At 45.2% G+C, this 26,229-nt stretch overlaps 1 protein-coding gene across 4 annotated transcripts in view; it reads right to left on the minus strand.

The window, feature by feature from the left end:
* Positions 1–22,712, minus strand: part of LOC139337401 (reelin-like) — a 90,455-nt gene extending 67,743 nt beyond the window's left edge. For 2 of the 4 annotated variants that reach the window (XM_070971945.1, XM_070971946.1), the window contains exons 1-2: positions 22,162–22,711; positions 2,264–2,371 (exon numbers count right to left, since the gene is read on the minus strand). In XM_070971945.1, the coding sequence (XP_070828046.1) occupies positions 2,264–2,371; positions 22,162–22,414 (361 nt within the window). In that variant the 5' untranslated portion in view covers positions 22,415–22,711. Of the gene's footprint in view, positions 1–2,263; positions 2,372–22,161 lie in introns of all 4 variants that reach the window. The other 2 variants (XM_070971944.1, XM_070971947.1) reach the window with 2 other exon arrangements.
* Between the last annotated feature and the right edge of the window lie 3,517 nt (positions 22,713–26,229).

Here is a 26,229-nt window from a genome sequence, read left to right on the forward strand (position 1 = left end):
TTCTCCCTCTCTGACTTACTGACTTCAACCCAGCAAGAATGAAAGATCCACGAGCTAAAAAGTCTTCCCTTTCTTCTACATCATTATCTTGTGATTTCAAATCTCAAACGCATTCAGCCATCTTAATTTACCGCTGATCTTCCCCCTGTGTGTGCCATCCTGTGGTGGTGGTGCAGTGAGGTTTCGTTCTTGTCGTGCTGAGGTTCATGTTGGTTCCTGCATTGATACATCTGTCAGACACATGTTCCCCCAGCCAGCCGCCGCACGAACAGCTGTACGCAGCTGGGGTGTGTGTGTGTGTGTGTGTGGTTTTGAGTGAGAGTGGGTGGAATTTCTTTACTGAATTCTATGTGTGTGTATGCATGCTGCTGTTCCTGTCAATCCCTGTCCCCTATATGCCTCCATTGAGGGAGATTAGTGCCGCACCCTATCTTAGACACTCTACGCTAAACACCAGGCTCGTAAAACTCCCTCGTGGAGTTGCGTGACCCTGTTGTCCTCACAGATCCTTTTATATTTGTCACAACAACAATGGATATCAAGCGGTGTCTCATTCCGTTATTGTTCCACCGCATCATCTTCAAAGCCTTTTGCTCAAAAACTGGCTCTGTTATGCACAGCGATGTCACTGGGTTTCCATGAGCTCATTGATGAAGTTCTCTCTCTCTCTCTCTCTCTCTCTGGAAGCATCTTTCTTCAGCTCTCCCAAGGCTGAAGAGCCGTCTCTCCACAGATGTGACACCCTGCCATGGACCGTGGTCTGCAGGCCAGTCGGGCTGCTGTCAGTTAGGGTATGGATGTGGTCCCATAAAAACCCCATCCTCCAAATAATTGCAGACAAATGAAGTAAAGGAAAAATGCAACTGTAGACAGCAGTGCCACCATGGGCACTAAGAGGAGGACTATGGTGGCAATAATAAATTACCCTTCTGTTTCCTTGATGAAAACACTGTGTAGCTCCAGTCCTGAAGCAGCTCGCTGGGAGGGGATGCCGGAGAATCAGAGCAGAGAGACACAGTACAGAGAGCTCTTCAGCTGAGGACAGACTCAGTGACTGACGCTGTGAAACCTGGATGGCATCACTGCTTAGCAGATTACACATACTGTAACGGAAGGCTTTGCAGACTTATTTAAACACACACCATGCAGAAACTCACAGTCCCACAAGCTGCTGCCTATCAGTCTGTGCAGCCCTTCTCTTAAAACTTTTCAAATTAATGAGAGTGAAGCAAAGGTGACGCAATCCTTGCTTGGATGCCTCCCCAGTAAACAGGGCTGCCAAGAGTGAAGAGCTGCCCTGGCCGGGGTGAAGTCAGCGTCTGAAGAACAGTGGAGTCAGTCAGGATAAGTGAGCCCGCTGGGCAGCAGTTCTGGGCCAATAGCCCTGTTCTCTAAGGAGTTCTTTATGGCCAGTCCATCACCCCGAGAGAGCCCCCACCCATGCACACAGGGGCTCCATCCACACACACTTCATCTGAGTCTGAAAATCCTCATTGTGTGTCCAGAAATGGGTCACACTTAACTTTAATTCAGTTGCCTCTTAACATAGTAATTAGACTGCACTTGTCAATTTCAAGACTAAATTTAACCTTATATATTTGCAACATGTGGAATAATGGTCATTCACACTGTACATTCATGGACACAAACAAGAGATTTTGCAACAGTAAAATTAAACTCTATCTATTTCCTAGACTGTTTTCCAAAACCAATATCCACTTCTTTGATTGTAATATAGTAAAAAGGTACAGTGTGAACTTGTATGTTAATGAACCAAATGCTTTTCAACCAGACCACTGCATCTTTTCTGCATCTCAACATCTGACCATCTGATCTGATGAATATTAATGTTCTTTTTTTATTATTTGAAGTTTGGTTTTGCCTGTCACAGGCCCAATGTACAATTCTTGCTCTGTTTTCCAATTCCCTTTCCTCATCTCATTCAGTTTTCTGTTTTTCTTCACTCGAGCATCAATGAAAACGCATCTGGCCGAACCCACGGTCACATCATCCCCACTCCTCATCCATCACGGGCCTGTCACGACAGGAGTGGGGAAGTGGTCTTATGCTCATTCCGGGAACGGATGTGGATCACTGAGCCGGGTCGTGCACACTGTGATACTTCCAGTGCTAAGATACCATCTAGAGAGTTTGTTTTAAGGCGAAGCTAAGTTGAGCATTAAATAAGGGGCTTGTATTGGCATGAGGAGCATGGCTGAGGAAGCCACTCTACAGTCTACAGTGGTATCTTCTGAAGACTTACCAAAGCCGAAGGCAGCTGGAGCAGGGATGGGAGCCGACTGGACTGGTGTGGAGGTGTAGAGGCCAGTCACCAGCAGACCATCAAAGGATATGCTGGTGGAGATGGTGACTGAAAAGACAGAAAAAAGGAAGGTGTTTAATAGGGGTGTTACTCTCAAGCTGAATGTTACAAGTCACAAAGCACCAAACCAAGTTTTTTCACAAATGTAAGTTATGAAATACAATACGTTAACCTCCTGTAAACTCTATTTACCGCTAATAAGGTGTCAGAGTTCACAAGTACTAAGATATGTTCACACGTCATTTGCACGCTACACTGATAATTAGAGTGTGTGATGTACATGCGTGTGGACAGGAAGTCTGGACGTGTATACACACTCCAGCTCCGTGACATCCTGCTGCTAATGAGCACAGAGCTCAGGTGTTAACAAATGTAAATGTGAAGTGACCATTAACTGGGAGGCCAGTGAGACCAAACGGCCTGCAGCAGGAGAGCAGAGAGCGCAGATGTGCAAACAGGTGTTATTTTATTTAATCAATTCATTTTATTTTATTTCTCTTCTTTCTTTTTATGAATCCCCTGTGTCTAGAATGCATGTACTGTGTTAAATGAGAGTGTTTCAGAGGAAATCCGTTAAAGTGGAAACAGACAACTTTTTCCTCAGAGCCAAACAACTGCCAAAAACAGGACGCACCGCGTTTGTTACGTTTACGTGAAGAAACGATCAACGCCACCTTGGAAACAGGACTGAAGAGGGAGCACATTCACCGGAGAGGTTAAGTGAAATTGCTGTAATTCTATATGGAGAAATAACGTAGTTTGTGTATTGCTTCATGCAAACAAGTAAGTACAGCAGGGGTTGGCTTCGGGGTGGAAGTGGGAGTAGAAGAAAACATTAGGAGAAAAAAATGTGAGTTCATTCATTCATTTAATGTATAATTGAGACATGAAAGCACAGAGAAATGCTGCCAGCCTGACTGAGATCGTACCCGGTGGCAGACAAGATCACAAGGTGAAAGTGAGGCTTATAGAGAGCCAGTCTATACACTGACGCTGTCGTTATTCTTCGTTATTCTACAACCAATAAATCTTTATTTTACATAACAATACATAAAAATAAAGCAAAAAATATATCTAATGCCAGTTAATACTACTACTAACAATAACCCTGGCAGGTCTTGGGCTGAAGTATGTGGAAGTGGATGCAAGCAGGTGTTAAAGCAAAAGCAACAATATCTCTCAAACACACACACACAGATATACAGAGACACACAGGAGCTTGCTAAATGGTTCAACTTTCAAAGTAGATGAACAAAATAGAACAATCCGCTAACTTCACCTCACTGTCTGACTCACCGCAAACAGCTCAGGAATGTAATCTAAGTCATCCTGAACAAATCACACTGCTTTAATCAAAGCCTGTCCCTATTGACAACCATATTAGAAGAGACTGATGAGCTAATTGGCTGTAACCCTGATAGCCTTGCTAAGCCTCTATTCATCACAGGTCACCGCAAACAGCAGCAGCAGAGCAGAAAACTGCCAGAGGTCTATTATCCAGCTGTACAGATCTACAGCTTAGTGTATCCAGCAGCAAGTTAACTATTGATCTACCCAGTAAACAAAAGCCCTGAGTGATGGGACCACAGAGTCGGCTACACCACTGGAGGAAAAGAGCTCAGCCACTGGACTGCTTCCAGCCAGACAGATCAGAGCACAGGGGAACAGTCTGTGGCTCACAGGAGAGCACACTCCCAAAAAATACACTTTTACACGCTGAGGGATAAAATCCTTTGCAGAGGGGAAAGGTGGAGGCATTGTTATTTCCTGACCCTGGAATCCCCCCCTCCCTTTTGGGGCAAAAGCGAATGGGGAAAAGGAGGAGACACCCGCGGCGTCAGTGTGTTTTTAGTAAGAATAGCAGCATGTCAGTTAAGTCTTGGGGCATTCATTCTTCTGGGTGTGTTTTCGATGAGGGAATCTGAGCACAGCAGACTCCTGTGTGGCCCCGTCTCCTAGCCTGTCTGTCTGTCTGGGTGACTCCATTAACACGTCCCCACACAAGCCGCCCAGCAATTGTGTGTGTGTTCTGCATGTGTCTGTGTACACTGGATGTGCTACACCCTGTCTTAAGAGCGCAGTTCAGCCCATCTCTCCCGTCCATATCAAAGCCTCAATAATTCATCCCACAAGTCTCTTTATTACATCCAGACATTTCCTCCTCTCTTATCCTGTTTTTAAACAGAAATGCAGCTATAGCTTTAATGCTGTCTTTACAATGCTCTCTGCTCCACTACAGTACACACAACAGTAAATGACGAGCTTGTAAGGCTGCTCGACCTAATTCTAAAAATCTAAATGTAGAAATGTCCACTTCAGTGATGGGATTCAAGTATATGGTTGACACTCGCTGCAACTCTGCAGTGCATGCTGTTTTTGTTTCAATCATCTGCGGAAATTTGTATTAATTTGTATTATACAGGCAACATCCAAACCAAAAAATATTCAGAAAAGCATAAAACAAATGCATAAAATAGAAACCAACACATAGGAACGCCATAGATAAAACATTAGCATCTGCGAGGAAATTAGTTCACTGACTCGTCTTCATCTGAGCTGACTAACAATGCAAAACGTAAGTTACTTCTAAATATTTTGCAAATATTTCTCTTTGCATGAATGGCTCCAATAACACTGTGCAAGCAAGCAACAAGTAATTTCTCTGTATTCCTTTTTCTTGTCGGCCGTGAGCACTGCCAAATTCTATCAGCATGTACAGCGTGTACAAGACGCCGTATTGTGGGAAAGGCAGATATTTTGCTTGGCAACAGAAGCATTATCATATTCAATCCATGTTGCTTAGTGCACCTCTAACACTGCAATACCAACAGAATGCAGGGAAGAGGCCTTCCCATTCAAGCAAGCAATTATCATGTTCATGCTGAGCATACATGTGCTACTCTTTTATGCTATTTTTGCTCCCCAGAATACATTACCTTTTCAACAAATCCATCCCAGTGTGTGGTGAGACAGGTTATATGTGTTTACATTATGTTGTATTGATCCAAGGCCGTGGCATGATGCAGTATTTAATGGAGTAATGGACCGAGTTCAAAGCACAGCAAAGTTGGACTAGGCTTCATCAGCCTCCGTACACACAATACGCTCATTTCTGCATTTCCACTGACCTGCAGCACCAAGGTTACACACACTCCATTACTCTCCGCAGACACTTGCATATAGGCAACATACGCACAAACACACAAAAGATTTTTTTTCTGCCTCCACCATGCTATTTCTCTCTTTATCCACCGCTTACACTTTTCTTCCAGCCCCTCTTCCTCAGCCTCGCTCCCACTTGAGGAATCATGGTAAAAAAAAAGCTCTCTTCTGCACTTTTCCCATCTACTCCTTTCTCATGCATTTTCTGCTCCCTCGCAGCAGCATGCCTGCACTCTGTTTGATGTGGAGGTTGGGGGGGGGGGTGGAGGGGAGGCAAAGCTAGGGGCATGAGGTTACAATCGAAAAACAAGAACGGGGCGAAGAGGGATGGAGAGGATAGGTAGTAGTGGAGTGGCCCACGGAGAGCAGAGCTACCTGATCAATACAAATGCAAGATCTAAATTATTTAGACAGGCCTCTAACACCCCTCTCTCGCTCGCCTGTGGAACGCAACAGACGGATGAGCCAATCAGATGAGATGAGATGAGATGAGATCCAATCACCTGTGGGGGTAATTCACACACTCAACCTCTCTCTCCCTCTCACACACACACACACACACACACACACACACACACACACACACACACACACACACACACACACACACACACACACACACACACACACACAGATCTAAAGGAAGAGGCTGGCGGCCTTTGATGGTAGCCTTTAAAATTCTTGTCCATACTTCATTTCTGCATACTGTTCTCTTGGCCGAGGGGGAGCCATGAGGAGGGAATGGGGTGAACTTTATTACAAACACTGAGGCAGGCTCTGTGTGAGGATGTGTGCGTGCACATATGAGCGCTTGTGTGTGATTTGTTCAAGTGTAAACAAGCCAGGTGTTAGGCAGGTCATTCAAACATCTGGGCTGAACTTCAGGCTCTCCCTGCTTCAAGACTCAAAGGAGACAAATAGCTTTTCTATGAAACATGTACTGTAGGGCGGAAAGAGACTTTGAGATAAAGACCTACATAAAACTGAATTACAGGCCAAACAACAGGAGGCTTTTTTTAAACATGCACTGTGCATGCCTCTGAAATGAGGTATTGTGGATATGATGCAGAAATGCATGCAAATATATACTTAATTCTGTGGAAATACAATATGTTTATTGTCTTTGATTGCCAGGTCAGCATTGGGGGGTGGGTTGGGTGGTGGCAGAGGCTGCAGCTGTTCTTCCTCTCTGGCAGTCAGATGCACCTTGGCTCCTGACCTACCGGCACCCTTTGCTCTTAATGCCTCCCTCCCTCTTTAACTCCACATTGGGACCTTTTCATGCTCCAGGACAAGTCTGGTGTCTGCAGTTGCAAAGTGCACCTAACCTAGGTCTTACAAAACACTCATTACACTGTATGCATAGCACTCGCACCCACACGCACACGCTCATACTTTATACTTGAACACACCACAGAGCGCATCCCTTGGCCTTAAGCCAGCATGTAATATTGATGATGCGATGTGGTATGCCTCATTACAGACACACACAACCATGCTCCTACTCAACTATTGATGGGCCTGGGGCTTTCTTCACCTCTCTGGATCCAACAGGAGTAATGTTAAGGCACTAAGTACCAGCAAACCACACAATGCCACAAAACACACATTCACAAATGCAATGTTGGCTCTGCTGTCGAGTCGCTCAGAGCTCAGATACAGAACACACACAGTGACGACTAATGAGTAATGGAAAATTATTCTTTTGTGAAAATCCATTCAGCAAAAATAAGATCACAAATAACTGCCAGGAAATCTGAAAGCGGATTTTCCATCCACAGTTATCCATGTGCAGAACATTGTGTTACCTCTTTTGTCTCGCTAACTCTTGGTTTGAATTTGTCTGATCAATTTTTCAGATAGGATTTCCCAACTTCTTCTGACCACCTGGAAATCAAAACAACAGGGTTCATCGGTTCCTGGTGTTACCTGAGTGCATCACCTAATCCAAATACTGTAAAAGCATCCTCAACATGGAACAAACAAGGTACTGGAAGAAGACAGTGAGTAGACGTTTAAAATTTGATAAGATACTAGAGCACGGTCTTACTCGAGTCCCAGAGCGGTGTGTGGTTGCCGTTAGGAATGGATGCACCTGAGGTAGATAGAGAATCCATTTTTTTCTGGTTGTTTCTTTATTTATAGTACAAGCAGTGTGGGATCAGCTATGGCTGTATATGATTTGGGTTGATTCCTTACCAAGAAGCAGGTCTATTAAATAGTGAAAAACAGACCAAAGTGCTGCTCACTGGATGCTGGGTCAGCAATCATATGAAAAATGGCCCAGTGGCATCTTAAAAGCAACAGTAACGTCTCCTTAAGGTGTAGCAAAGCGTGGATGGCAATGTGGTTGGCAAGGCTTGGTGGCATGAGCTCATTCTTAGAAAACAGCATGGCGAGGGATTAGGCTGGAGCTGGACAGGAAGCCTGGGAGCTCTGAGAGAAGACCTGATGTATGTCGCAGCCTATTCCACTTGCACTGAAGTCCCCGTGTGGTTGGCATGGTCTGAACAGTTCCTTTCTGCTCTTTGTATACAAACACACCCACCAGCCTTCACCACACCCACATTCATAACCTTTACTTTACTTAAACAAGTCTTGGAAAAACATTTAGAAAGTACCCAAGACTGGAAAGACATGGCTACACAATGAGGTTCTGACAATATTTTATTTGGTAGCGCCCACTTATTCCACAGGCAGAAAATATCATAGCTTAAGGTAGTATGAGCCAAATAGTGAGGCAAGTAATTTGAAATGCACAACATGACAAAATAGATACTGTAGCAGAAAGTATTATCAATGAAATTCCCAATTCTTTCCCCGAGTGAACCAGGAGGACGCCCCTTTTGTTTCCAAATGGATGGAGGTTTTCCTGGCAACAATCTGGATAAAGATAGCCGACCATCTGACCCATATCCCACTGGCAGACACACACGTGCCCCAGAGAGGACCAGGAAATGGAGGCCAGACCATGGGGAAGCTATAGTTCCATCTGTTTCCATGGCCATGCCAGTGTCGGGGTGCCACTTCACTCTCAGCTTCCTGAAACGGTTCAAACTGTCAGTCACCTGAGCATGACACCACGAAGGACAGGCAGCTATTTCCTTTGATAAGGAACGGAAAGGCCGGTCCTTTAAGCCGACCACAAGTTCGAGAATACAGACAACTGAATCTCTGTCTCTGCATAGTTTCAGAAGATTGTGTGGGAAGTGTGTTTCTGCACATATATGTGTCATGTGGTGTTCCAGTCAGGTCTTAGAGGCATCATTCCATTGCGTAACCTTCTGGCACCATCCTGGCCTGCCGGCACCACCATCTGCTGCTGTGAAACACCAGATCACAGACAACCTATCCGCCACCGAGTTTCTACAGGTCTGGTTAACTGCAACATCTCCAACATTTTTCACAAAGGGCTGAAGGAAAGCAATTAATCTCTTGGGACCAGTTTACAGGTCCTTTCATGAGTGCCAGAGATTATAACGCGCACACTATTCTTGTTCTCGGTCCATCTAGTTCAATTGAGGTTCTACTCTGTTTACCAAGAAGGGGAGTTGAAGCCTTCCTGCCTGCTTAGCTTGGCTTCACCCCTGCAACAGCCGTGGAGAAAAAACAGGAGTGAGGAGGCAGTTCTGTCACACACATCCTGTTCCTCACACATAATCTGCTTCAGAATCACACTTCATTGTGCCGCTCTCATACGATGTAATGTATGCGTGTGTCTGTTTACATTCATATGCGCCTGTGTGTCACATGGTTGAACACGAGCGAGCACAGGTGTGCAGGTATAACTTATTTTACACAAAAGAAGCCTCAGTTTATGTCTTCCTAAGAATTCTCTTGCTGCGAAGTCTTCAGAGGACACAAATTGAGGGCATTTCCTTTGGGATAGCACTGCTTACATATAATCTGCAAGTGATCTACAAGTCATATTATTCTGCACACAATGTACTGCGTATATATGCTTTTCATTCTCACTGATGTGTCGAAAACGTTGAAATTTGACTTACAAGGAAGATACAACCCCACTGGGAAGGCATATCCACAAATCAACAAGGCCAAATCAGCTATGACAGAACCTTTTCTTCATAGCATTCATAACATTGCATGTTCAGAAGAAGCACATCAAGTTGTGACAACTCAAAGGCTATTCTCTCTACCTGAGATTGGCTTTGATAGCAAATCACCTCTCTGGGCTTTCAACATTATTCAGTGGTTCATTGTACAGAGGCCTCAAACAGCACACAGATCCCATCTCAGTGCCGATCTCTGATGCGAGACTCTAAATGGGTTTTGATAAGCTACACTTCTGTTATGTGGACTTCGTCCTCATCAGTCTTGATGGAATCCTGATAGACTGAGACAAGAACAGATAAGGAAGCACTGTAGGTATAAGACCAAATGACAACTGGATTTAAAAAAAAAAAAAAGTCAGAAAACTGAAACAGCAAGCAACAGAATTCTGCATAATTACTCATTAAAGCCACCTTATAAAGCATTAAATTTACTAAACATTCAGTATGAAGGGAATATTCAGCATGCGATACATAATTGGTGGTTGCTGTAAAGGGTTATATTGTAATGGGGTTCAGGAACACCATGATTCTTTCCCTCTGTCGCTTGGTGACTGCCAGGACTGGAGTGAGCTGTCCTTATGATCAACACCATGTGTTCTGCAGACAGAGAAAAGGCTTCAGCCATCCAGCACTGACAAGCTAAGCATCCTTCTTTACTTATCAGAGTCACACTGAACATGCTAACACACAAATGAAATTCAAGGTCTCTAAATATGAAGCATGTACCAGAAAATATAAACAATCTTAAAGTAAACTAACACAGGTTGCAGAGGAAAGTTGCCACTGCGCACGGCTTAGCCTTCCCAAGAGAAAATCCTAGGAATGTAGGAAAACATTAAAAGCCCAGTCAGCCTTAAAAACTCGGGTAAAACCCAAACCACAACTCCTTACGCAAACACACACTATATCACTAAATATATATGTATAGAAATATAAAAAAACTACAGCAAGCTTAACACATCCTTTAAAAACAGCCATCTATTTGGATAAAGAGACGCCTCATCATCACTTGCTAACTTTGCTCAGAAAACTACAAACACACACTCAAACAGAGACAAACAGAGAGCCGACCAGCAAGCCAGCTGTAAAAGTACACACAGACAAAATGCAGACATTGGACATCAACCAGCGCTGTTGCATAACTCCCCTTCCATCTCACCTGCCCCATCGGGAGCTGCCCTGATAGGAAACAGGAAGGAGGTAATGAGGGCCAAGCTGTCAACCACAACCTATATAACCTCATGGCCTGCTACGTCCCTCTGAGGGACACCAGGCTACTTAGCCTAAGTGACCTGCATCCCCTTCCCACAGCTGGTCTGTCCCCGACCTCCCAGGACCCCGTCCACCCGAAAACGCTTCACAACTGACCGAGCCATGACCGGAAGGCATCTGTCAAAGCAAGGCCTTGAGAGTAGGGAAAGCAAGGAAGAGCAGGAATTTTCACAGACATGTAGGGACAGAAGCTCACGTCAACAAAGTGACACCCCTCTCCAGTTTGGCCGTCCTCGTCACAGAAGTCAAATCATTCAAACAACCAGTTATTTAACACGGCAAGCAGAGAAGGGATCAGTTGGCTTCTTCACATTGACACAACAGCTACTCAAAACAGTGATCGCCAGAGGTCTGTAGAATTTAAAATCTCCCTGCACTGACATTTTGGAAATTTGTCCCGCAGGCCATCATATTCAATATCTGATATGAGAGTAAGCACCTTTATCAGTAGATCTCTGTTCTGTTCAGTGTGCATGCTAATATGCTGATAAAAGAGGCAATGTGACCGATCCAAAGAAGAAGAGCTTAAGGTTGTTCATCACTTAATGAAGATCATTACATATCAAGAGCAGCCAAATCTGGCTGGCTCATAAGTTTCATGAAGACCCAATCAAGGTATCCTTCTTCTTCAATTTGAGTTTTCTACCACTCTTCTGTAAAAGAATATTAGATGTAGCTAACCATCCAACATTAGAGCTGTTTCGGGGTGTTGAAGGGCTATTTAATGGCTAAGGGAACTAATAAAGTAAGGAATCAAAAGGTCAAAACCACAGATGAATTTGTGGAGACAGCAGCTATACAGTTCAGGAGAAAGCAGCTTAAAAGCCTGCCTACCTGCACTGGAGTCAAACTGAGCTACAGATTCTAGTCCATCATTGTTTTATTGAAGAGACATGCTGTTTTTGGTGACACACAACATAGACCACTCAAAGGACGAAGAGACCAACCTTAATAAATGTCAATGTCTCGGAGCAACTCAGTCATGTCTTATTAAAATGACTCACAGTGCCAGAGATGAAATAAAAAGTAAATACTTTATTTTCACATTGTACTTAAAGAATATCTCCAAAACACAGTCCTGCTGTTTGTTTGTTTGTTTTGCTGAATTTCCATCCCTGTATTTCCAACATTGCATATTCCAGGCTCACTAAAGCTTATGAGATGAAAGAGAATAAGTAAGTAAGTTAGCACCAGGTGAACCTGCCCTCGTCTTCGCCATCCTCATGGGCTGACACTTCAAACTGCAGTTTTCATCAGATCAACCTGGACTTTTGAACTGTTTGAGCTTCATGAAAAGTAAAAGACATGGTGCTCATTTTATGTTGGACAGCAATTGTGATGAGTGTTCTGAAAACAAGTCAGCTTTTCTTGCGGACGGCGTGCATGGATTTTCAAGTAACCTGTGACTTTTTACGTAACACGCTTGTGGCTTCCAGGGGCCACACTTGACAGAGACAGCACTGGGACGGCTTCACTGGGGTCAGTTATCACCAAAAGAAAGGAAATTAGCATTTGTAGATGAAATATATCCTTGCATATTTTCAAGCTGACACATAAAATTTGTCCCCAAATGAGTCCATCCACCTGTGCCTGTGACATAGTAACATCTGTACGCTGTTTTGAATGCCCACTGCCCAGAAACATCTGGACACATCTCCCTTTTGCAAAACCAGGCAGCTGCTCTGCCTATTAGCAGCAACTATTGTATGCACACCCATGCACATGTGCACAGGCAGGCGCATACAGACACAGAGCTCTCAGTGCAGGCTCAGACTCGAGCTGCTTGCAGTATTCCAGGCTGACAGCAGTCTCCACCACGTTCCTGCTATCACAGATATAATAGCCCTAATATGAATAATGGAACTGTCACTTTACACAGAGATTCACTTTACATCCCTGCTCTGTCAGTCCTTTTCAGCATCTCGTCCACACCCTCTTCCCCTCTCAATCATGCTTACACAACGTTTTCATGATTGCAGCACGTGCTTTTATCTTATATACTATAATATCATATAATATAAAGTTTTTAATTGGTTGTTTTTTTTTGCCAGATGTTGCTTCTTTCTTTCAGAAGAGTGAGACATTGCATAATCAATAGATCAACTTACCCAAATGGCTCATCATGGGTGTGAACTGATGTACAATGAGTCTCCTTTAAAGAGAAATGAGCCACACATCGTGCCATTTGGTCTTATTTTGTTTTCCACAAAAAATACCAACAGGACTCATTGATGCTGAAAATGCACAATTGCACACAGATGTAGCAGAAGGACAACATGCTAACAATTATTCAGCTAATAAATCTGAATTCAGTCCTCGATCTTACAGCAATCCAAACATTTGGCAGATTCTTTTAAGAACTCAGAGACGTCCTGGGAGCCTGGAAAGGAAACCAGGATATTGTGCCTCACTATTTTGCTCTCTGCTCTTTCTTGGCGTGAAAATTACAGATTATGGCCAACTAAGTGAAAAAGCACTGACATTAGTCAAAGCCTGACGTTTCTCCATAGCTTTTGGGTATGAATGTTTGGGTGGAGGGAGAGTGGTGATGGGGGGGGCATAGAGCAGAGGGGGGAGAGATTGATTTCTAATTAACAAGCTGGTTGCAGTAATGAAAGACTAGATGGTCTCTACTGGCAGGGGATCAATGGGGAGTGTTTCCCTTGACATCCAGTCTTAATCACACCAGCTCAGCTTGATAACAATGCACTCATTACAGTAATTAAGGCTGTCATGCTCCCTCCATCGCCCCTCTCTCACCCCCACCTCTTTCCTGTCTTAACCTCTACCTCAGACCTCTGCGTTCACTCGATAGCGGGGATCATTCGATGGCTATCGCTCTGTATGCTCTGCTGTCAGGACGCAGTGACGTGTGCACGTAAAAAAACGTGTCGACTCACTGACAAAGACATTGTGATGCTTACGTTCCGACAAAGTAGTCTGAGGGAAGCCGGCCGCATTGGTATTTGTTGTGTCTCTAACCAAAAGCTACTGCATTTAAATCTGATGACCACAGCTTGCACATCTGCGGTGTAGTAGTTCACTTGTTTAAAGTTTGGCCAGACCTTACTCACAGCCTCAAGTACACAGTCTTCTGCAACTGGCCACAAATTTCCCTGTAGTTTGATAGAGGCACTAGTTTTAGGTTTTCTTAATTACTTTTTGGTACTTCTGAGTCATAGCTGCTCCCATTGTGACTCCTGAGCACTTTCATCTAAATTAAAAGTTGAGAGCGCAGGTATTTCCCGGATATTTACTCTCCCTCACATGTGACTGATCTAAAAAACTGTAAACTAGCAATTTCACTGAAAGATCAAAACGGATGCAATAAATAAACATGACTGTTTATTTACTGCCATTGGTGTGACTGCCATCTCCAGAGGGTGCTGAGGTAAATGCTGAGGTGTGATTAAGAGCTGGTCTCATATTCTTGGTCCCTATGAAAGGGAGCACTGAGCGCTGGGTGACAGACACATGTTGCCAATAAAGAAAAAGTGAGGCTGAGGACAGAAAAAGGAAGAGGAACACTGTCTTTTACACGGGACGGACACATGCAGTCTCCCGAGAGTGCAGGGAGGCAGGACGGTGAACGTCACTTATTCTCATTCTTCATTGTTCTGAATTTCAGTTGACAATCACAGACTGAAAAGCAAGACGCAATCAAACACCTGATCCGCTGAGGCGTAAGACATGCTGCTCCACGGGGGACTCTTTGGTGGGAAGAGAGACCTTTTATCTTAACAACTGATTGATTGATAGCCGATTTCTAAAGGTCTGTTATCGGAGGGGGCTGATCTTGACCACACTACACAAGAACAGCAGCTAAATACTTTTGAAGGCATATGGAAGGCAGAGGTAAGCTTGTCTTTCAGAAATCTTCCTGATAAACGCTGAAAGCAAGACAAATGTACTAATCTCTATCGTGGTCTACAGGGAGAATCTCTGTGGATGCTCTAATCCTGAGTCAGAGCTCAGTGATGACACACAGACCTGTGGGGGCTGGAGGTATGAGGTTTGATATGTGGGATTTCACAACAGAGCATTAGGGGAATGAAGTATTTTCAGGGGCCCTGTAAACACTAACCCCCTCACCCATGCTGTCTCTTTCGGCTGGAATACGTGTGAGCTGGTGCATGCGCGCAGATGTGTAATCTGTCTCGTCCAGCCTGCCATGTCTCTGCGGGCAGAGTGGGCCTGGTTGTTTGAAGGGGGCTGGTGCTGAATGGGGGGTAGAGCTGGGGCTAATCCGCCTGTGCCACGCGCCATGTGCCCAGCACCCAGCCAGTTGCACCATGCCGCCTCCTCTGTAGTGGGTCCATTGGAGCGCTACAAGGCCCTCTGAATGCTATCAGCACAGACGACACACTGCCCCCCAAGCAGGGATTACAGCTCTCTCAATGAAGCCGCCAGGAGGAGGATCCAGAGCAAGAGGAGGAGAAGAAGGAGGAGGAGGTACACAATCCTCCAACAGGAGCTCCATTCTCTAAAAGGAAGAGGCCATTGGCAAAAGCTGACACGCTAATCAACAGCGGCTGGGAAACCACCCGATGAGAACAACACGTCCAGCACGAAGGATAGGGAGGAGGGCAGAAAGGTTTAAAAAGGATCCATCACTTTTCAAATCCAGCTTAGGGCCACTTGGTACTCCTTAAGGAGAATGAACACTGGTCCATTGTTATGAGGTAGATTGGGATGGGAACATTAGCATGAGTTTGCATAGACGCAGGGAGCTTTTAATATGCAGTCATATGCAGAGCTGGTATTTGGTCTTTCTGAGATGGAAAAAAACAACAACAACGCTGTAATTATGTTTACAACCTGTCTTTTAAGTTGAAAGTAAACATCAAAGAGGCAGAGGCAAGGGGGGGAAACTGTAATGTGCCAATAAAAATTAATTTAAATAGACTGTAGAAGGGTGTGTCCCTTGTGTTTTCTATTGGAAAACTTAGGCAGTAAATACAGTGTGGTTGAGATTCATCCTCACACCCTCAGGGTCTAGAGTATGTTGTGTGGGCTCTGTGAGCTGCCGTTATGTTCCTCACTAAGGGTTTACCGTAGGGACTATGTGACTGCATACAATGACTGAAATACACCAATCCTCGTCAAACGTAATCTTCAGCAACAACGTGAATGTGAGTGAGTAACCAATAGGAATGCTAGCAAATGCTTTGAGCTTCAGGCGTGGAAAAACGCTTAATGCCACCATATTTTGGGCGGTAAATGCCAGGAGTGCTGTCTAAAACGTAAACCTCCACACACCCGAATGGAACACAAGGGAAAGTAAGCAAGTACGTACTAGGACAGCGGGAGCCCAGCATCTGCACACCCCAGCTTGTATTATCAACAAAGAGGCACTCAAATCAGGCAAACCCCCAAAAGGCAAGCACACACTCCAACATCCTGAAAATACTTACACCCACTCGTCTGCCCACTCATGAAAGTTAGTGAAAACACAACTCACATTTGCTTGTTAAAAGCTTTCTTGTTTTGGCTGGAAAATGAATCCGTTGAGGAAATTGAAAATAAAAAATGTAAGCGCTCCTTGCTGCTCGTCCAAATAACACCGGTGCAGGCACACACCTCTGCCTGGCAGGGATCCACTCACTGCCTTCATTTTTAGCTCTTTCCACCACACCTGGCACCACGCTGGCATCATTCTGGCACCAGCCTGGCAAAGGCTAACAATGTTGCTGCTATCTGAGGCGATTCTCCATGCTCTGATGCAGTAAATCAATTTTCCAGAAATGTACCATATAGATGGCATCTGGGCAATCTCAACTATCACGGCTTCAAATTCTCCAGAGCTGCTGCAGCTCGCTGTCCCTTTATGAGAAAATACAAAAGCAGAGACAGTGCAGCGTCGTTACATTGCTATAGGTTTGTACAGTATCTTACAGCCAGAGTATGTTCCTATGAAAACAACTTGACATAGCCATTTAGCACCTGACAGAAGGAAAATAGTGACCTCCTGTTCATATTATCATGTCATATCCTGTTGTAACATCGACACAAAGAATTGTAATAGCCTGCTGATCAGGACATTGGTGTTTAGCCAGTGGAACATCTGACCTGTCTCCATGTCATGATGGATCACCCACTAAGAGCTCACTGCTGCGTGCATGGCCAAGCGTGCATGTGTGACAAAGGGAAGATTCCCAATGAATATCCATTCTCATTTCTCGCCCATCTGCTCCTTCGTATAAAGGAAACTGGAATATCTCAGTGAATACAATGCTCTCTAAATGGTTCATCATTCAATGTCCACAAAGACAGGACACCCAAACACACCCAGCACGCCCATACAAACAGTTATACACTTGACACACTTCTCTCTACTCAGTGAAGTGACCTATTCAGACAAAGGAGCAGGAGGCAGAGAGGCTCAAGAGCTGGGAAGCTAATGAATGCACAGGTTTGGACCATTTGAAAGTCCTATCTGCATGCTGCTTTTCCTTCGCTCACAAGCGAGCTCTATTAAACCATTAGCCCCTATCCCCTCTGCTCTTTCCACACTCTTAACTTCTTTTCAGCGTCCCTGTTCCTCTAAACTGGATGTCATGAAAACTAGGCCAGTTTTTTGATGGTTCACTGACCATTGCTCACTGCACTGCAAGAAATACTTAAGAGTTTTCCTGGTTAGAGTCCTAATTAGATAAATATAAAATGCTACAGATAAGCTGAATGGAGACGTGAGGCGCGCTAGACTGGTGGACTGGAAGAGTGGGGACACCAGCCAAATCTAATCACTGCGCTGGAGCAGAGCTCCAAGCAATGCAGCACTGACAAGAAGTGGTATGAGGTCAGAAAACAGACCCTTAACAGTCGCCACAGGGGTTAAGTGCTGCAGAAGGCGATGGTGACATCCGATGGGCTGTTGAGGACACAGCAGACTGATGCCATTTTGGATGGACTCTGAGCGCATGCTTGTGAAGACTTAAAGATGGGGCCCTGTGTTTCCATGATGTCTCGCTGCGGCTTTACCGATGCGACCTGCCATTCGCTAAGATAATATCTGCTTTTCTAGAGCCTTACTGGGACCTTCTGTGTGTGTGTGACCTTCACTTCAACATGACTGACTTGTTGTTTTACAGACATCAGTCAACACTCACGGAAAAACTCCCCCAACCATGACGAGTAATCAACTTTGCAGAGAGATAATGGCCTCTTTCCCATTGCAAAGCACAGTGAGTTGTTTCTGGTGGTTGGCAGGAGAGCTGCTGAAGTAATTCACAGTGTCTAATCTGATAGGTTATCACGGGAAGAGCTGATGGCATTTTGTGCGGATGAATTTATCTCCAAGTTCCCATTAAGAATGTCATTTAGTGGCAACATCCAAATCTCCTTGAAATGTTGATTGTTTCCCGGGCCTCTTCAATCATTTGCACATGAAAAGGTCCATGGAACAGGGACTTCTGTGGAGACCATTGACAGATTAGCAATGGCCATTTCAGCCTGTGCTGTCAACTAGTTCTCTAAGCAGTCTCTCTTGTTTTAGCCTCTGTCACTTTCCCTCGCGACACTGTTTCTCCTCCTGCTTTTTCTATTCTGCGCTGCGGTAGACGCACACTGCTGAATCCCATTGAATATTGTTTGGTTTTCAATAGTGTGTAGGAACAATGAATGTAGTGAGAGAGAGAGAGCCACGCTGCCTACCTGAACATGCGTGCCTCAGCACGGGCCCGTGTGAGTGGCTCATTCAGTGCTCTACACTGACATGAATAACCCTGCATGTATGCAAATAGGCATATGGCAAACTCAAGCACTCACTTAAGCCTTTTACGCACCATAAACATAAAATTGACGGACTAATTGACACCTGACACAACACTGTGTTCTCCGCAAACAAGCATGCATTGCAGCTTTAATCACAAGTGCACACGCATCATTACAAACTAGGATGAAATCAACAGGAAAAAAATGGTACAAATTCCTCGACACACAAAGGCACTCAATCAATCTCACTGGCCCCATTTCTGCTCATGCACCTCCATTTTTCCAGCTATTCTCTACTGACTTGCAGAGGACACCGCACTGCCATTTAATTCCCTCACCAATCTTTTCCATTGTGCTGTCTAATCATACTGCATACCACAGCAGAAGCAAGTCCCCTCTCATGATTTGAATCCAATGTGTTTCACTGGAAAGGTCATGTTTTCTGATACTAAAACAGTCTGTTTGGAGGAATTTTGCCTTTTTCCCGTTCTCCTTCTGCTCTGTCACCATCCCTGCTTGCTGTTCATCTGTGAAAACGAAGACGTAATGATTCCAATGCAGGGACACAAGAACCAAGAAGAATGAAAAACAGCACTCTCTGATTGACTGTGTTTAGAAACAGGGCTCTGGGCTTTGTATTCTGATGTTGGTTCCTATAAACATGCGGTTGCTGTACGGAGAACATCTCACATTCCCACAGCAGTGTTAAAAGAGGTCAGAGACAAAATTTAAAAAAAAATAAAAATGCTTGACAGAAATAAAGGACTGCTTCCTGAGTGTTCCTGTGAAAGTGGTTCAAAAGGGTCGTTTGATTATTTAGAGGACAGGCTGAAATCCAAGCGTGACCTTACTTCTTTTTACTCTCTCTTCTGAAAGATAAGGCTGTATGTGGGCAGTATATGAGTGTGTGTGTGTGTGTGTGTGTGTGTGTGTGTGTGTGTGTGTGTGTGTGTGTGTGTGTGTGTGTGTGTGTGTGTGTGTGTGTGTGTGTGTGTGTGTGAGTGAGTGACACTTGGTCTTCATTTGTCTGGCACAAGGATTGACCCTAGAGTCTGAATGCAAGCACACAAATCTCCACAAATCTTTTCATTTCTGCTCCTTCTGTTTCCCTGCAGTTCAGAGTGTCTCTACAGTATTTCTGTTTCCATTTTGTCCACTATGACCCTGCCAATACACCCACCCTCTCAAACATTTCACACACAGAGTAACGCAACCTCTCCTGGTGATTTCATTCTGATGGCTAAACACAGTAATCTCGTCTTCAGTGCGCGCACACAGAGCACGCTGCCCACACATGGTCTTATCACTCGAAAGCAACAGAAGAGGCAGAAGGTCAGAAACCCAATTACTGTACGACAAATCGGCCACACAGAATTCCACTTGCTCGGCACCGAATACTGAGGTGGGTCTTTAAGACACTCACCCCCTGTCTCTTTTCTTTTTCCAACTTTCCCTCCCTCCACTAACAACCTCTCTCCTTTGCGCTCTTTCTTTAGTTTTCTTTTCTACAGCCCTTCAACAACCACACGGCCAGCATTTCTAATGCCTTCCGCCCACCATTTCCACATGCAGCTCTTTCAGTGGTTAGATCACACGTTGCTTTTAGTAGATTAAACCGAAATGTAATCCAAAAACTAAAGCCCAAAGAACACATAAAAAAACCGATCAAAACCAAATAAAAGAAGCAAGCTGGAATACAAATGCTCATTCGCAGAAACGTCCAAAACAATGGCACGAGCGCTTCCCTCGCCCTTTCCTCCACACCACCAGAAGATGTGTGTTTTTCTCTGATTCTGGTTTCGGCAGAGCAGACTGATAAATGCCCACCCTCAATCCCACACCTCTGCACGTAGACCTCAAACCACCTGATTCCTGCCACAATGAGCCGGGCAGTGACTGTGGTAAGAACATGTGAGGATCAAGGTTTGTGGAGAGATGAGAGAGATGGGAGGGAGAGAGGGAGACTGGGATTGCTCCTGATTGCACAACTAAGCGCACAGCCGGCCACGTTGCACTTGCTCACTTGCCATTTATGCTTCCATCCTCATGCAAACTCAGTCAAAATTTAACAATGAGCTGCCATCGTGTGCCAAAACATGGGACGGAGGATAAAAAAAAGTGAGCAGCTTGGAACCCTGTCATTTTTCTGTGCAAGCCCCACTGCTGGTATCTTATCTGCTCAATCCTCTCATCGTCATTTAAATCTCCCCCTACTCCATCCGATCCCAGCCGTGGCCCTATTTAAATCTCCCCCTCCTCCCAGTCCACCACATTTCTAATGCTAATTATTTAAACCTCTCCGCGTGCTCCATCCCTCCCATCCACCAGCTCGTTATTCAAATCTCTCCCCACCCGCTCTGCCTACAAGCCCGGCCCCCGTTAAAAGGTGCTTGACTGAAGGGTTGATCCAGGCTGTTATTTTCATACAGACGATAATACTGTTTCTTCCAGATTCCTCTCCTTTCCTGCTGTTTTCCTGTCCCTCTCATATCCTTTTCTTTCTGTATACAATTACACAAACTCTGCAGCACATATCCTTTTTGGAATCAAGAGGTTTATTTGCCATGATAATGGAATACAGTTGTTAACAGCGCAAGAGCAGTGTAATAAATCCACTGTTTGCCATAACATATTAGGTGCAATACAACAAAGACAGAGTTAGGAAAAGATATGGGCAGTGTATAAATACGTGTGTGTATTCAGGAAGTTAGATAAATCAGCGATATACATAAAATGTGTATACATCCGAGTCCTAGAGAAGAGCTGCTTGGGAACGTGACCTTAGTCGGTCTGTGGTGGCCTGTGCGGGTCACTGTCCCCAGTGTTAAGTGAAGGGCGAGAGTGAGTGGCTGAGCAATGATGACACAGTTTGGGAGGTCAGAGGAGATCGTTTTTCCAGGACCAGGTGCCAGCACATCAGTGTGGGAAACGGGACATTAATCTCCTCTCGCAGTCTACACATGGTTTACCGATTTCTAAATCTTTATTTCTACCAGTCTGAGCATCTCTTTCTATGCTCCGTTTGTCTATCGTCACTCGCAGTTTTCACACTCTCTCTCAGTCTCTCCCTCATTCAATTGGAGGGATCTCGCTGTTAGTCCTGTGGAGAAGCCACCTACACATGGAGCATCAGGATCACAGCTCAGTAAAACACCAAAGCTGCTCACGGCACTGAACAGGAGTCCCACTCAGCATCACTACTTATTACAGTTACATAAATGCCGGTTTCAAACAACAGCCACCCCACACAAACTGCACACTCCCATATGCAAACAATACAGCAGTGTGTCATGTGTGGAAAAAAAAAACACCTGCAAGGAAATGTTTGCACTGCACACACGTGTGTGTGCAGAATTTTTGATCATGAAGTTGTTATTTATATCTTTAATGTAAAATGTATCTTGTGTATAATAACAATTTTAGGACAAGTGAAATTCTTTCCAAAGAGGAAAACTATTTTAAAATAACACAAAATGCATTACTTTCCACAACTACTGAACTTTACAATCAGATCAATTCAACACATTTCTTCTTTATGTGATTCGGAACTAATGATGAATCCCATTCTCTTCAACATGCAGCAAAAAAGAAAGTGGACACCGTAGGGGGTGTGCTCACCTTGATACTCCTGTCCAGGGGTGTAGGCAGTGGGGTTGCCTGTAATTTGGAGGGTGAGTAGCACCTCTCCCCCACCTTCTGCCACCCCGGCTCCCTCCAGCTCCCCGTGATGGGTGCACAGGAAGAAGAAGGGGTTGAAACGGGGGTAGAAGCTTGCAGGGGGCGCCCCGAAATCCATGCTGCTGCTCCCCAAGACGAGGGCCAGCAGGGCACAGCTTAAGGCACCCCCGAGAGAGGCCTGCGCCATGGCCATCTACCCTCACCAAGCGAGGGACTGTGGGAGTGGAGGTGGGTGAAGAGGTGAGGAGAGTGATGAGTGGGAGCGAGGACGGCACAGGTAGAGTTCCAGAGGACCGCTCGTGGAGTCCACAGACGAGTCGAAAGTCCAAAAGTGCGTGCGTGAGAGTGTGTGCGTCTGTGTGTGCAGTATGTACGTGTGTGTGAGTGTGTGGGCTTGGCCGTCGGGAAAACTACAGAGCTCTGTTCTTCTGCTTCCTCTCCCTGTCCTACCTTCACTCTCTGGGAGTTCAGAGCTTCGCCTGTGCTGTCCTGCTCCGGCGTTTAAATACCTCACCCCCTCCCTCTGTTTCCCTCTCTCCTCCCACCCTCCCTCTCTCTGTCTCTCTTTCGCTCTAACACCAGCTCCACGCGTGCTGTATGCGCTCTGCGAGACGGCCTCCCTCCTCTCTCTCATCCAGCTCTTCCCTCCTCCCTCTTCCCTGCCACTCTATCACTCTGCCTTTTTCCTTAATCTCTTCCTCCCCCCTTCTCTCCTCTCCTTCTCTTTACCTCTCACTAAACCACTGTGTTACTCCACATTGCACTCTTGCATGCCCCTCCTGAGACCTTGGCTGTCTTATCTCTATGCATCTGTTAGTTTCTTCATCCCTAACCAGCTCACTGACATATCCCTTTCACTCTCCTCTTTCCTTTGTCTTTTTGCCCATCCACCAGACTGTCTCCTCCTCTCCCACCCACTATCACACCTCCTTTCTCCCTCCCTCTTCCGCTCTCTTCACCTCCCTCTCCTTCCCTGAGTCTCTCTGCTGCTCTCCCACATAGTCCCCCTCCCCTCTTTCGATCTCCCTCTTTTTCCAGCCCCGTACCTCTCTGTCTCCTCTCTCGTCCTAAGCAGCGCTCAAACTTGTTTTTCTTCTTCTCTGCTGTTGCTTTTTTCAGGGGTTTTCCATCAGAATCTCCTTTTCCACACGATTCTCCAACTTTTTTCTCCCTGTCAGAGCAGGGCGAGCCACCTCTCTGCTCTAGATTAACCCACCACTACGGTGCAGACATAAGCCATAATGCTGCTTTCTCTCCCCCACCGGTCTCTGCTCCAGCTCACCAAATGATGGATAAGTATTTCTCTAAGACTCTGTACACACCCAATCTCACTCGCTCTATTTTCATCTGGGAATAAATACAAACAATATGAATCTGCACCCTTCACACTTTTCAGCAGCACGCTCACTCATGTCTCTCTCTCTGCTCGTCCATCTCTTGCTCTGTAGGAAAGTGATACACTATCCACCCTCACCAAAAATATTCTCTCCCACATTAAGCAAATTATAACAAAGCAGGGAACTTAAAGAGCTTGCCATTAACACCACTGAGTGTCTCCACCGGCGTTTCTAGTCAGCTGCCTGCTGGGTTTGTGTGGTTAAGTGCCTATTACAGACATAAACACTCCCAAGCCAGCAAGCTGCACACACACTCACAGTCACTTCATGTCCAAACAGCCTGACTGACCCACAGCAGGAGCATGCAGCCAGGCCGGCATGGCCAGATGCTTTCACAGTCTAAACCCTGGATCTCTCTCTTTAACACACACACATGCATATGCACACACAGATATCCCTACACACGTCCATATTCACATTCACGGATACAAAACACACATGCAGAAGCAAAATGCATGTGTACCACTGCGTCTCTGCCTATTTCTTGCCTCTCTCTGCTTTGGTACTTAGAGAGATTTATATTTTGCTCGAGTGAAGTAATTCACCTGCCAGGCAAGCTGCTGCACCCAGACCAGCAACAGTCAGCATGTTTATCCACATAGCAGGCCAGACATCCAAGAAGGCTGGACAAAAAGGCAAATATTATGCAACTTTAAGGGAGAGCTTCACTCACTTTCTGTTAAGGTGGCCAGTCAGATCTACAACATATCACCTTACAACTGTCAGAAAAGCCATAAAAGTGAGACAAATCTACACAGCCTAGAAATGCTTCAAATACAGCTAGTCTGATTTTAAAGAAATGGCATGAAACGCTCTCCATTCTGTCAGATCTGAAACAAAAAATGCACCTCTTTTTATCCCCATAAATGCCTGCTCTGTCCTCTCCTCGTCACAGTGTTCTACAATTCATTCTCCATGGTGAACACTTCATGCCTGATGAGATCATGTGTTTGAGTTTTAGTTCTTCATCTTTTTGCTTTTTTCATCCATGGACATCACATGTGGCAACAACTCTCTCCCAAAACCTCAAACACCTTAAAGAACTAAGTCGCCACAGCAGCTCAAAAGAGAAAGCAATCATTTTTCACATAGAGTCTATGGAAACACCGAGAATGAGACCCCTGCTGCTACTGTTGCCCTGGGGACAACACAACATCAGAAAGCTAAATAAAGTTATGTGGAAAGCGTGGCAAAGGCTTCACAAGGTGTGTTGTAACGTTTGTTTTAGTATGCCAATTTAAGACAATGTCAAGCATGTGCACTACAGCACAGTGAGAAAAGCAAAGGAAAAGAAAGTACAGTACGATAAGAAACAGTCCAACTGAACCTAATAACTTTTCAGAAGCAGTGTGTGTCCTCCCCAGCTGCTCTACGAGGTCAGCTAGGTGGACCACTCTGCTGAGACTGAAGAGTGAGGTCAGAGGTTATCTCAGTCCTCCTCTGCTCTTCCTCTTAACCAGTCCACAGCCACCCTCCAGCTCCTCGTTGCCTTAATTAAGCACTTTTAATTAATGTAACTGCATTAACTCACCGATGAGACTTCTTAAAGAGCTTAAGTCCTGACAGTATGTGAAGCTTCGATAGCATTCCTTACGGTAAATGTTGCCATACTGTACTTATAGCCTTGAGCCTGCACTTGAAAAATGTATCTTTCAAGTTTTGACTTGGATTCAGCATTAAACTTCTATTTTTTAATAACAAGTGAGCCAGAAGTTCCTTTTGGATCCAAAAAAAGCCTCACTGCCTCAAGAGACAGTTACATTTATTTAGACACGCTTTTATCCAAAGCAACTTACAATAAGTGCATTCAGCCATGAGGATACAAGCCAAAAATTGCAAGCATCATGCAAGTACATCAGTTTCATCAAATATGCTGAACTGTTTCAAGAGCTACATTTAGAAAGAGAAATAAAGAAGAGTTTGGCTCAGCCAATGTGCAGCCTGAACAGATGAGTAGAGTTGATGTGTAGTTTCTGCTGCCCTGATGTCAGTGGGGAGCTCGTCCCACCGTTGTGGAGCCAGAACAACAAACAGTTGTGATCTGTTGAACGGCATCTGGGCCCCTCATAATGAGCAAGTAGCAAGTCGACCAGCTGTAGCAGAGCGTAGTGGGCAGGCTGGGGTGGATAGTTTGATAAAGTCTTGGACGAAGGATGGGTCTGAGCTATTCACAGCATGGTAGAAAAGTACCAGTGTCTTCAGGCGGGTCGAGAAGCCACTGGCAGCCAGTGCAGGGCACGGAGGAGCGGTGTAGTGTGGGAGAACTTGGGTAAACTGGGACTGCTGAACTCTGGATGAGCTGCCGAGGCCAGATGACAAATGCTGGAACACCAGCCAGGAGTGAGTTGTAGCAGTCTAAGTGCAAGATCACAAGAGTCCGGACCAGAACCTGCGCCACCTCCTGGATGAGGAACGCACATGTACTCCTGATGTTGTGGACAGTGATGTCTGCAGTGAAGGCCAGCTAGTCATCCAGTGTCACAGACGGGTTCCTTGCCGTCAAAGCCGGGGACACCAGACTTCTCACTGTTAAAGGAGAGTTCATATGGATAGCAGATGCCTTTCCTGAGAGGAAGAGCAGCTCAGTCTTGTTGTGGTTGAGCTTGAAGTG

This window comes from Chaetodon trifascialis, chromosome 10, assembly GCF_039877785.1.
Source record: "Chaetodon trifascialis isolate fChaTrf1 chromosome 10, fChaTrf1.hap1, whole genome shotgun sequence".
Classification (NCBI taxonomy): domain Eukaryota; kingdom Metazoa; phylum Chordata; class Actinopteri; order Chaetodontiformes; family Chaetodontidae; genus Chaetodon; species Chaetodon trifascialis.